This window comes from Oncorhynchus gorbuscha, linkage group LG05 (genome assembly GCF_021184085.1).
Source record: "Oncorhynchus gorbuscha isolate QuinsamMale2020 ecotype Even-year linkage group LG05, OgorEven_v1.0, whole genome shotgun sequence".
Taxonomy (NCBI): domain Eukaryota; kingdom Metazoa; phylum Chordata; class Actinopteri; order Salmoniformes; family Salmonidae; genus Oncorhynchus; species Oncorhynchus gorbuscha.
Genome location: NC_060177.1, coordinates 56,594,351 through 56,608,320, shown reverse-complemented (window position 1 = coordinate 56,608,320; position 13,970 = coordinate 56,594,351). Strand labels below are relative to the sequence as shown.

At 44.4% G+C, this 13,970-nt stretch overlaps 1 protein-coding gene across 1 annotated transcript; it reads left to right on the top strand.

Annotated features, from left to right (window-relative positions):
- The first annotated feature begins 3,430 nt into the window (after positions 1-3,430).
- On the top strand, positions 3,431-10,196 carry LOC124034904. The gene is made up of 3 exons (XM_046348304.1): positions 3,431-3,745; positions 4,841-5,224; positions 9,959-10,196. Exons 1-3 carry the CDS (start codon positions 3,606-3,608, stop codon positions 10,194-10,196), a joined length of 762 nt encoding a protein of 253 aa, XP_046204260.1. The 5' UTR covers positions 3,431-3,605.
- Positions 10,197-13,970: the final 3,774 nt, after the last annotated feature.

Sequence of the window (13,970 nt, the reverse complement as noted above, 5' to 3'; positions counted from 1 at the left end):
ACCCTTCCTAGACCTGCCTCTGATACGGGCTGCCTGGAGGTGTTCCTAGTCGACTGTGAAATGGTGAGATTCAACAGTCGGATTATGGAAATCCTAGGCAACCTTTTGCATGACATGCCAATTTAAAGTTAGGTCAGTGTGTTTTGAACATCAATGTCCCCACTGCCGTGCTAGTGATCTGGTCAAGTTATTGTCTTTACTGTATGACTAATAGATTTAGTCTTTCTTCCTTCAGACCTTCCTCATGGTCTGGAGCTGGCTAGAGTGACTTCTGTCAACTCCAGTTTGCAGGTAACCTATGACGCCTTTTGTGAAAGCTGATAATGAAGTCATTGACTACAACACCAGGAAGGGCCACATAACACTCCAGAATTCATATAGAATCTCGACAGACTGCTTCATTTTATCCAGCATTTTAAACAAAGATGGCATCGCAGTCACCAATGCTCTCTTCTGCTCAGGTTTTCAGGCACCAGTGAAGTTCATGTGAAAGGAACACGCTCGTCCACACGGGATGTTCAGGAGACTCTTCTGAGCTTTGTAAGCGCAGAGGCTATACTGATTGACCAACGCTTAGAAACGGACCTCTGTGCACTTAAGGTGAGTTCAGCTGCAATAGTTATTAATAGTAACTATGTATTAGTGAATACGCACCGATATGGAAAGTCTATCAATACCAGTTGCTTTTTGTCTCTCGATACAGTATAGATTAATATTGAAATAAAAAACATTACAACTGCCAATGAGAATTGTCTTTGAGCACATTTTTTTTAGTCCAGGACAAGGCCTAATCTCAGCCTTATGAATAAGATTTACGCTCCACAACCTGACAGCAGACTACCCGAGGAGGATCATCGAGGAGAGTGGAGGGTCAAACAAACAAGTCTCTGGCAATGGGAATAATACCCATCACCTGTGTGTCATTACATTTCTAAACAGTCAAACTGATCATGGTGTAAGCAGGGAAAGATGTTGCATGAATCTTTTAATGAAGTGTCTCACAATCCCATCTCGGTCCATTCACTGCTTACTGTTAAATGTGTTCTTAGAACACTTGTAAAAGCAGTTGAGACAATCTGAGAGATGATCATATTTTGTGTTTTGTAGTAGGCAAAAGTCCTAAACATGATCCACTAATTTGAGAATCATTCCTCATCCAAGGTTTTCAGATTTTGTGCATGTGCGCTATAGGTTTATAGTAACTGTGTGTATGGTATTGCTCTGCTCCCTTCCAGTGGGTGGCCATGACTCTGCAGAAGCTGCTGCCTGCTCATGTAACGAGTACGCTAAGAGTCGGGAAGCTAGTACAGGGAGTGAATTTAATAATAAATGGAACAAAACAAATAAAATCAAATCAAATTTTATTTGTCACATACACATGGTTTGCAGATGTTAGTGCGAGTGTAGCGAAATGCTTGTGCTTCTAGTTCCAACAATGCAGTAATAACCAACAAGTAATCTAACAATTCCAAAACTACTGTCTTATACACAGTGTAAGGGGATAAAGAATATGTACATAAAGATATATGAATGAGTGATGGTACAAAGCAGCATAGGCAAGATACAGTTGATGGTATCGAGTACAGTATATACATATGAGATGAGTATGTAAACAAAGTGGCATAGTTAAAGTGGCTAGTGATACATGTATTACATAAGGATGCAGTCGATGATATAGAGTACAGGATATACGTATGCATATGAGATTAATAATGTAGGTTATTCATCTCATATGCATACGTATATACTGTACTCTATATCATCGACTGCATCCTTATGTAATACAACAAGAAACACGACTACCGTACAGACATAAAACACAGAAACAGAATCAATAACGCCTGGGGGGGAAAACCAAAGGGAGTGAAAGATATAGGGGAGGTAATCAGGGAGGTGACAGAGTCCAGGTGAGGCGCATGTGTGCGTAACGGTTGTGGCAGGTGTGCGTAATAATGAATAAACGGGCGATATCGAGTGCCAGAGAGATGGAGCGGGAGTAGACGTGACCGCTCACGTTGTGGAAGGTCAAAGATGGAAAAACTAAAAGATGGTGACCTGAATAAACCGGTCATCGCCCACCTACGTTTTTCATGAAATCACAAATATTGATGTTCAAATGTCACTTATTTGTATAAAGGTGAAGTGTTATTTGTTGGGTCTTCTCTTCGAATGGTGTGGGTAGGCTTGGAGAGGGACTGAAATGATCATTTTTATGATGTTGACACGAGTAAAAGTTACTGTAGATATAATGTGATTCGACCTAATTCTATCTGTGGTCAATGACCTTGAGCCTTCTTGGATGGGCACTTCTAATGTAACTGTATGGCAGCACCTAAGGGGCTTAAATGTTCGAGCTCTACCCTTAGATTTGTCAGTGACGTAGTGTCCCCATGAGTGACAGAACACTGAGCCGATCACAGCGCGACTGGAGAACATTAGCAACCCCTACACTCTGTATTTTCCGCTGGCTGCCCCACCACCACAGAAAGCACTGAGCTAGACTGAAACACCTGCATTTTGGAGCTGCCGTACTCAAGAAAACAAAGAGACCATGTTTGAATGCGTCTTTATTAACTCAATGATTGTTTTTTAAACATTTTTTACTTTGTTTGCAAAGTGATATGTGACACGTATTAACACCAAAATAACATGCAAAACAGGCAACCCCCAGAAAATAGGGATAGTGTGGTAATGTGGTATTAACGTCATTACACATACTCGCCACCAGGGAATGTAGCACTTGAGTACCTATTGGTATCATTGTTAAGAGTAATGGAATTCACCTTCTAGCTATATTTGCGTATTTCCATTAAGGAACGCCTTGTGTGAGAAGTGCACGTGTGCATTAACTCAATTCGCCTTTGCACTCCTTCTAAACAGTGCAATTTTAAAACTTTGGCAAAGGGTAAAGTCTACTAAACTTAGTCCACACTGTTCGTAACAGATTGTAGTTTTTGGAGCAGAAAACTGTAGTGAGATCAAACGTTTAATTGATGAGAAAATTCGCAGACTGTCAGAATATCATTTGGTAGTGAGTGGAAATGCCAATCAGATGCTTCACATTTATACATCTAGTGAAATAGCTATCTCATTGTTCTATCTGTGTAGGTATCTCCCTTTTATCATCAGACACATTGTTCTATCTGTGTAGGTATCTCCCTTTTATCATCAGACACAATTGAGGGAGGAATACTGTGAAGTACTTGGTCATTTTTTAAAGGCAAATTAAATTGTAGATTATGACAAGAAAAGAGCCATTCCGTTGAGCGAAACCTACAATTTTATGACAAATCTGCATCCTGGTAAACCTGGGGATAAACACTTTGAAGAGATAGTGGAGTTTGCGAAAAGCACATTTCAACCGGAAGCCGAGTGAGATTGCGCAATGGTTTAAATTTCATTCAAGCAACAGGAATACAGATGAGAGTGTTGTGGACTGTGTTGCTGTCTTGCGTATACTGGCACAGGATTGCAATTATGGGGACAATCTGAATGAAATTCTGAGAGAGGCTAGTTTGCGGCATAAATAATGACTGGATCCAACTGAAGTTATTATCCGAGACTGGATTTACATTTGATTATAGCATTGTTCCTTGCGCAAACAAATGGAGACTGTCAACGAGGGTGAAGAAATCCAGGGAAAATGTGTGGACAGTGCTAATGTGACCTGGAAACAAGGGACATACCAGGGAAGTGTGCACAAGCTAAGAATAATGCCTCAGGAAGACGAACCAGCACGAGCTAGGTGAGCACGTGAAAGTATGTTACAGATGCGTTGGTGATCACATGGGAAGTTAGTGCCATTTCCAGGACGAAGTGCCATAAGTGTGGTAAACAAGGGTCTATAAAATGCGCATGCAGGGATGAATCCCCATGCAGAGAGTTCCAATCCAAAAGTGTGAGGAAAGCAAAAACTAAGAAACATTTGTACAACAGTATGGGACACATTACATCAGTGGGGAAGCTGAACAAAAAACAAAGAGGTAGAAGCAGCGTACAACATGTCGGAGATGACATTCCAAAAGTGGATCCTATCACATTGACATTGAAAGTCATTGAATCAGATGTGAAGTTTGAAGTGGATTCAGGGTGCAGTGTAAACATACTGAACAGATCGGAGTACTCGAAGTTGTAGGACAGTGCAACATTTTCCAAACTTAAAGACTTGTTCTCTGCATCTCAAAATGTACACAGGTGAGAGACACATTAGGCGCAGCTCATGTAACTGTGCAGCACAGAGACACAGTGACTCAGCTACCCGTAGGAGTCTTATCAGAATCTGCTCGGGTCGAGACAGGATAAAAGCACTGAAGTTAGAATGGGGAGCATTAAATCAGATTGATGAGGGTCAATGGTGCACATTGGAAGAGGTGTTTACAAAGCATGAGGATGTGTTCCAATAGGAACATTGAAAGGTTTCCCAACTAAAATCTATGTAGACGAGGAGGACACACCAAGGTTTTACAAACCAAGACCTGTGCCTTATACCATGAAGTCAAAGGTAGAGGCAGAGATTGACCGTCTCTTGAGAGACGACACTATGGAACCAGTCAAATTTTTGGAATTGGCAGCTCCCATAGTGCCTGTTTTAAAACCTAACAATAGTGTGGGAATTACAAATGGACTGTTAAGAGAGTATCCAAATTAGATCAGTATCCTATTCCAAAAACAGAGGATCTATTTGCAAATCTGACTGGTGGACAGAAGTTCACAAAGTTAGACATGAGCCATGCATAGCAACATGATGAGGAATCTATTGTAGGAAAGTAGGAAAGTATTGTACAGTAAACACACACAAGGGATTGTTTATGTATAAACGTTTACCTTCTGGTGTCTCCAGCAGTCCTGCTATTTTTCAGAGGACCATCAAGGGCGTACGTCAAGGGATTCCACATGTCACCATTTACTTGGATGACGTCCTGGTGACGGGGAGGAGAGATGACGTGCTGGTGACGGGGAGGAGAGATGACGTGCTGGTGACGGGGAGGAGAGATGACGTGCTGGTGACTGGGAGGAGAGATGACGTGCTGGTGACTGGGAGGAGAGATGACGTGCTGGTGACGGGGAGGAGAGATGACGTGCTGGTGACGGGGAGGAGAGATGACGTGCTGGTGACGGGGAGGAGAGATGACGTCCTGGTGATGGGGAGAAGAGATGACGTGCTGGTGACGGGGAGGAGAGATGACGTCCTGGTGACGGGGAGGAGAGATGACGTGCTGGTGAGGTAGGTCGGGGACAGCCGAGAGTTCATAAACCGGGTCAGAGTCCAAAACAGTACCAGACGAAGAGCAGTCTTGCAGTCAGGCCAGGCAGGGGTTCAGTAACCAGATCAGAGTCCAAACAGTACAAGGGGATAGGCAGGCTTGAAGACAGAGCAGGCAGAGTGGTCAGGCAGGTGGGTACGGAGTCAGGACAGGCAAGGGTCGAAACCAGGAGGACTAGAACCAAAAGAAACTGGGGAAAAGATCCTTGAGAGATCCTTGATGAAAACCTGCTCCAGAGCAATCAGGACCTCAGACTGGGGCGACGTTTCACCTTCCAACAGGACAACGACCCAAAGCACACAGCCAAGACAACGCAGGAGTGGCTTCAGGACAAGTCTCTGAATGTCCTTGAGTGGCCCAGCCAGAGCCCGAACTTGAACCCGATCTAGCATCTCTGGAGAGACCTGAAAATAGCTGTGCAGCGACGCTCCCCATCTAACCTGACAGAGCTTGAGAGAATCTGCAGAGAAGAATGGGAGAAACTCCCCAAATACAGGTGTGCCAAACTAGTAGCGTCATACCCAAGAAGACTCGAGGCTGTAATCACTGCCAAATGTGATTCAACAAAGTACTGAGTGAAGGGTCTGAATACTTATGTAAATGTGATATTTCATTTTTTACATATTTAATACATTTGCAAAAATTTCTACAAGCCTGTTTTTGCTTTGTCATCATGGGGTATTGTGTGTATATTGATGCGGAACATTTTTATACATTTTTGAAAAAGGCTGCAACGTAACAGAATTTGCAGAAAGACAAGGGGTCTGAATACTTTCCGAATGCCCTGTATATGGCAGGAAGTTGACCACATGTACAGGTCATAAACCTTTATGGTCTCTTTTCAAAGAAATGAAGGCAGTTCCACAGATGGTGTCTCAGAGGATTCAGAGGTGGGCAGTGACGTTGAGGGCGTATAAGTATTTCATCGTTTTTCGAGGCAGGAAAGTACCACGGGAATGTAGATGCCTGGAGCCGTCTTCCGCTGCCGTACACGCCATCATTACAGCTCAACAGGACAGAGTGCTGATGTTTGTGGACAGACACGGCACTCGTGACTGCAGAGCAAGTGAGAACCTGGACAGGTAAAGATACAGGACGGTCTAGAGTTAGACAATATATGGTAAGGGGATGACCACAACAAACAGAAGGGATTGAATTTCAGAGTCAGGAAAACAGAGTTTTGCGTACAGGATGGTTGAGTTTTGTGGGGAGCACGAGTGATTATTGCACTATCAGCATGCCAGGCTATCCTACAGCAGCTACATCAGAGTCGCCCTGGGGTTGGCTAGGAGTTACGTATGGTGGCCTCAACTAGTGTAAGGAACACAGGCGAAAGCAACAGCTTCCCTCCACCCTTGGGACTTCCCAGAGAAACCTTGGAGAAGATTGCATATAGATTGCGCAGGGCCATTCACGGCAAACTGTTCCTGATAATCATCGATGCACATTCAAAAAAATGGATGGGATGTGTATCCTGTTAGTTTTGCTTCGTCCACCACTACTATCGATGGCCTGCGACAGAGTTTTAGTAATAAAGGGGAAACCTGAGAGGGTGGCGAGCGACAGGGCAACCTGTTTCATGAGTACAGAAACACAGGAGTTCCCCAGAAACAACGGCATTGTGCAGGTGCCATCTGCTCCATTTCATCCATCTTCAAATGGCCCGGCGCAGTGCAGACGTTCAAAGAAACCAGGAAGTAGAGCGCAGAAGGGAGCGTAGCAGCGAAGTGTCACGTGTTCTGTTCAGCTGCAGACTTCTCGACCCACAACAGGACGTTCTTCTGCTGAGATGTTACCAGGTTGTCGACGACGCTCCACACTGGACCTAGTCTATCCAGACCTGAAAAGGGAAGTTGAACGCAAACAAAACAGACCGAAAGAGAACCATGACAAATTCACCAAGGGCCGCAGTTTTGGAGAGGGCGACCCGGTCCTTACCATAAATTTCAGTCAAGAGGTCAAAATGGATACCTGGATACCTGATACCTCATAGACTCAGTGACGGGTCCTGTCTCTTACAAGGAAATGTTGGGAGATGGTAAAGTGGTTTGCAGACATGTTGATCCGATTATTTCCAGATGGAAGGAACAACAAGTGAGTTACCAGTTGTGATGGCAGAGGACAGGCTGTTCTCTAGCTATCCAAGTGCTTCTGAGCCTGGCTCAGAGTATTTGTGGCTTTTCGGTGGCTTCTCCACCGTTGAGAATAAATACTACCCCTAGTGTTCTTCGTTCAGAGGCATGCAGAGCTTCCAAGCTGCTTAAAAAACCTTTAACTCTGAACAAGAACTGATATAAATTGTTTTTTAAAAGACAACTAATAGCCTCACAGTAAATGAGACTTCAAGAATTAAATGCATTCTTAAAGAAACTTCACATTTCATAATGAGTTCATCAACGCAATATGAGAGCATGGGGAATGTGTTATGTTGTATGTCCTAACAAAGGACTTATTTAAGAGGGGAGGAATGTGGTATTAACCGTAATACACATACACGCCACCAGTGGGCGTAGCACTTGAGTACCTATTGGTATCATTGCTAGGGTATTGGAATGCACCCCATACACACATTGAGTGCAGCTGCAGTTGCCTACCTTTTACACCATGCTCTGGCTTCGTAAAAAAAGTAATTTCTCCAATAAAATTAGACATGACAAATTACTACAAATCGGTAGAATATAAGTAGTATTGGCATTAGAACATCAATTTAAACTTTTTTAAAAAAAATACACTGTACTCGGTTGTTTTGTGGTGTGATCATCAAATTGACCTCATCCAATGATATTGTAAATGAGCTCACCCATAGCCTCACTGTAGTAGTCATCCATATCATGGCCACAGACTGTATTGTCATGTCCTGGGACGCATAGAGCAGACAATTCAGAACAGGAAGCTTATTTTGCCCTTTCATTTCACCATGGCACCGGGGAAGCAGGACGGTGGGGTGGGAAGCTGCTCACAGAGCCTCTCCCAGGTGTGGGTGATAGAGAAACACAGGTTCTACACGAGAGGAATGGCCAGAATCACAGCCATCAGCTCACCGCCGGGCAAAATGGGGTCAGCTAACAGTTGGTTGTACTTGACCTCTTTCAGTCTCCCCATGACTCTCTCCTAGCTTAAATAACAGTCCAAAAAGTTAAAAATCTGCATGTTAAACTGAATTTATTTTTGTATAAATTCATGAAGTCTCAAGTGGATCTGCTAGTAGTACAGGTAGTCCATCTCGTTCACGGAGAAGTGTATGAACTCAAGGAAATCCTCCAATGCTTCCACAGAAACGGAGAAATGAAAGGGTTCGTAGCTGAAACGATAGCAATCCGTGGGGTCCAGGTATAGAGAAGCACAGTGCACCAGCACGGTAACGTTGTGTCCTCTGTCTATCAGTGTCCAATATGATGCTAGAAGTTGATCCAGTGACTGGCTTCAGTGGGCCAAACTAATATGCTTCCACAGTCTATGTGCCTTATGATACATAACTGTATGATTAACAGCTGTAATCAATCACTTTTAAACTAGTCGTTCAAGTGAAGCAAACATCCACAGAACAACTTTAACTCTGAATCACAGTTGCCCTCAGTGTATCGCACGTCACCAGATTAAAGAGCCAACAGCTGGTCTTTTGGGGATGAAAAGTAAAAGCCGACATTGTAAATGTGAACAGGGTTAAAAAAAACAACAACAGAGGAAGTCAACAGAGTAGAATGAATGTACAAGTGAATGGAAGTCATCATTGTAAATGTTTGTGTTACTATTATGTGTGTGTGACAAACAATTATTATAATTGGGAATAGACACTTGTAAACTTTCTCACTCAGTATAGTTTATTGTAGATGACTGTTTCACTGTTTTTAATGTGAAATGTAGCACTAGTATAGTGATCAGGTGAAAGAGGCAGCTGGTTTGAGTGTGGGGCCACCGAGTTCTTCCAGGGTCAGGGTCCTTTAGGAAGCTGTAGTGTTGTGACTGACTGTTTTCCTCTGGCAAATAATGTCATCACCTACATGGCACTCAACCCCCCCCACAAACACATTATCATTGTAGATTCCTTTTGACATTGGATCCAGGAGTGTCTGTGAAAACAATAAGGATTTGAATGGTTCATTTGCCTGGCTGTAAGAAAGTCAGCCTTCCTTTTTATGGTTCTATGCTACTTTTATGATGAAGGACGTGGGTATTATATTAATAAGGTCTAGTGAACTTTTAGCGTGGAGCGTTCAGTATACACTATAAGTTGTTCTTCTCTAAACGGCTGCCTCTGCTCTCCTTCCTCTTTCTAACCATCCTTAGCAATCTCTTCCTCTCTCTCTCCCTTCCTCCCACTCCTCTCTCTCCTTTCCAACCCTCTCTCTCTCTCTCTCTCTCTCTCTCTCTCTCTCTCTCTCTCTCTCTCTCTCTCTCTCTCTCTCTCTCTCTCTCTCTATCGCTCTCTATCGCTCTCTATCGCTCTCTCTCTCTGTCCCTCCCTCCCTCCCTTCCAACCCTCTCTCCCTCCCTCCCTTCCAACCCTCTCTCCCTCCCTCCCTTCCAACCCTCTCTCTCTCTCTCTCTCTCTCCCTCCCACCAACCTCTCTCTCTCCCTCCCACCAACCTCTCTCTCTCCCTCCCTCTCAGCGCCTGGGTGTGGGTTACAGCGTGTTGCTTTTTGAAGTATACATTTGCATAATCTGATTAGAATGTGGGTTTGTCTGTGTCAGGCCCTGTAAGAAAGTGCTCCAGAGGAGAGGGTGCTGTCCAGCCAACAATGGGGTCCCCCTTCCCTCGATGAGCCTGCACCTGCATCCATCCTTCATTGGGCTGCCCTCCTCTCCCTGCCGACGCTGCTGGGGAAAGACCAGAGCAATGGGTAGGAAGAAAAGAGGGGGAGGAAAGGAGGGGATAGGGAAGAAGGGGGGTGCTGAAATATTTAAACATGCAGAGTGTGAATTGGTTTAAGGGGATAAAGAGCTCAGGGCCTATCGGTTGGCACCCAGCTCCAGAAATTATTTTTCATGGCGCCTCAGCCGGGAGTGAGAGGGCTTGCCTGCACTGATCTGGTCCATTGTGATAACAGATTCAGACAGTGTGCTAGACGCAGATAAGGAAATGTGCTGTCAATAGACCATTACCCCTGTACTTGGGAGAGAATAGTCAATCAGGCAAATATACTTGAATAAGATGAGCAGAATACAGATTTGATTTTCAGTAGCTAGTAAGTTAGCATTGAAGAAGAAAGAAATGTCAGAGAAACGTCTACAGTGTTTGGATGTTTTCTGCGAATCACGTGCATAAATGACACAGTAAATGATACTTCGATTTAATATGATTACACTGAAAGCCTATGTGTTGTGTTGAAAACGTCACATTTGTTTGGCCTTAAAAGAGTTCTATAGTTTGCTGAGCAACAACAAATCCATGTACTGCATCATGTGTGCAATTTCTCTACCATATATCAATACTAGCACAGCAAAAAGACACAGACGTATATACATTGTAATATACATATACATTGTAAACAACCGGGATGCTGTGTAACTGCGGATGGATTAAGGGGGGTATAACTGCATAGAAAACCTGTTGGCACTGTAGTACTGTCATCCTAATGAAGTAGGATTCTAGTCTAGTGTATCCCCAATGGATTAAGAGCAGTCGCCTGTCCATTCCCACAGGCTGTATGCCTGTGTCCAGCAGCTGCACATTGCTCCGTTTACACACCACTAGCAGGTTTAATGGCGGTGGAGAAAAGGCCTAAAGCCTTACACCAACTCACAGTTGACTCTTCAGCTCAGTAGTTGCAGCCTGTTGGCACAGTCAGGACACGGGGCAGATTTTAAACAGTGACAATGGGTGATTAGTAGCCTGGTTAAATGTTTAACAATGGCGAGCTCCGCATTTAGGCTGGTTTAACCAGGCTAGGTGATTAGAGCTGTAGACTTGTGACCTTGGGGTGTAATCGTCTTCTTAGCTGATGACGTCTCGGCCAACACAATGGTGGACCAAGGGAACTTTTTTTTCTGTTTGTTCTGTTTCTGTTTGTTCACCAATCAGTAGCACTTTATTTTACATGACTGTTTCCACTGGTATTTTCTTTGTATTTAATAGGACATTTATTATTCTTTTTTTAAACTAGCCTTTATTTCAAATTCTTATTTACAATGACAGCCAAACCCAGACAAAGCTGGGCCAATTGAGCACCACCCTATGGAACCAATCATGGTCAGATGTGATTCAGCCTGGATTCAAACCAGGGACTGTAGTGATGCCTCGTGCACTGAGATGCAGTGCTTTAAACCGCTGCGCCACTCGGGAGCCCTTATTAAGTGGGGGTAACAATGGGTACTTTTTGGTACTTACTTGACAAAATAGGCCTTTGTTCTCAATACATGTATTTTGCTGTAAGTTTATGTATTTTTCTAAATCTAATTTCACAGTTCTTATATAGTAATCCATGATGTAGAGCCTACAGGGAAATTCAGTAATTCAAGTCTATTAAATCTAAGATGTGCGTATCTATATCAAGGGAAAATATCTAAATTACCATTGGACAGAGAAATGGCCAAGCCTGTGTAACCTACACTGGCATCTGACTTCAGTGACATTTTGCCTCAGTAAGCGGAAAATTCCACTATGACCTCCGACGAGTCATCGAATAGACAAAACGTCAACCAGGACTAAGATCGAATCCCACTACGACGGCTCTGATGCTCGTCTGACGTAGCAGGGCTTGCAAACTATCACGGACAACAAAGGGAAACCCAGCTGCGAGCTGCCAAGTGACACGAGCCTACCAGACAAGGTAAATTCCTTCTACGCTCGCTTCAAGGAAAGCAACATGAGAGCACCAGCTGTTCCAGATGACTGTGTGATCTCGCTCTCTGTAGCCAATGTAAGTAAGACCTTTAAACAGGTGAACATTCACAGACAGATTATCAGGATTTGTACTTAGAGCATGCGCTGACCAGCCCCTCAGGGGTGAGTGCTTAGTCCCCTCCTGTAATCCCTGTTCACCCACGACTGTGCGGCCGCACACAAATCTAACACCAATATTAAGTTTGGTGACAACACAATGGTGGTTGGCCTGATCACCGACGACAATAAGAGAGCCTATAGGGAGGCACTTGTCATCTCCCGTCTGGATTACTGCAACTCGCTGTTGGCTGGGCTCCCTGCCTGTGCCATTAAACCCCTACAACTCATCCAGAACGCCGCAGCCCGTCTGGTGTTCAACCTTCCCAAGTTCTCTCACGTCACCCCGCTCCTCCGCTCTCTCCACTGGCTTCCAGTTGAAGCTCGCATTCGCTACAAGACCATGGTGCTTGCCTACGGAGCTGTGAGGGGAACGGCACCTCAGTACCTCCAGGCTCTGATCAGGCCCTACACCCAAACAAGGGCACTGCGTTCATCCACCTCTGGCCTGCTCGCCTCCCTACCACTGAGGAAGTACAGTTCCCGCTCAGCCCAGTCAAAACTGTTCGCTGCTCTGGCCCCCCAATGGTGGAACAAACTCCCTCACGACGCCAGGACAGCGGAGTCAATCACCACCTTCCCGGAGACACCTGAAACCCCACCTCTTTAAGGAATACCTAGGATAGGATAAGTAATCCTTCTCACCCCCCCCTTTATGATTTAGATGCACTATTGTAAAGTGACTGTTCTACTGGATGTCATAAGGTGAATGCACCAATTTGTAAGTCGCTCTGGATAAGAGCGTCTGCTAAATGACTTAAATGTAATGTAAATGTAGGAGGTCACTGACCTGGCAGTGAGGTGCCAGGACAACAATCTCTCCCTCAACGTCAGCAAGGCAATGGAGCTGATCGTGGACTACAGGAAACAGAGGGCCGATCATGCCCCATCCACATCAACGGGGCTGTAGTGGAGAGGGTTGAGAGCTTCAAGTTCCTCGGTGTCCACATCACTAAGGAATTATCATGGTCCACACACCAACACAATTGTGAAGAGGGCACGACAATGCCTCTTCCCCCTCAGAATATGTTGCATGGGCCCTCAGATCCTCATAAAGTTCGACAGCTCCACCATTGAGATCATCTTGACTGGCTGCATCACCGCTTAGTACGGCAACTGCTTGGCATCCGACTGCAAGGCACTACAGAGGGTTGTGCTTACATCAAGCTCCCTGCTATCCAGGACCTCTATGCCAAGCAGTGTCAGAGGAAGGCCCTAAAAATTGTCAAAGACTCCAGCCACCCAAGTCATAGACTGTTCTGTCTGCTGCCACAAGGCAAGTGGTACCAATGCACCATGTCTGGAACCAACAGGACCCAGAATAGCTTCTAACACAAAGCCATAAGACTGCTAAATAGTTAGTTAAATAGTTTACCCGTATTGAACCAATGTAATATTTTTGACAACATGAGCACTGCCTCCGCTTTTTCAACTTAAACATTTACACATCAACAAGTCGACATACATTAGTTTAATACACTGAAAACAAACTCAGATATCGAAAAACGATTTAGATCAATCAGTGCTGCTAAATATCATGTTGCTGTCCATGGTACTGATCTGTGTGTGTGTGTGTGTGTGCGTGCGTGCGTGCGTGTGTGTGTGCACACAAGTAAAATAAAAAACAATGTGACCTACCTGTAGACTAGTTGAATGCCAATGTCATCCTCCTCTCTGTCATGTTGGCTAAACGGTCTATGGCTCTGTCATACAGTAAATACACTTTTAGTTTTTGTTGTCATAGGCTACCTAGCTAAAATGCTT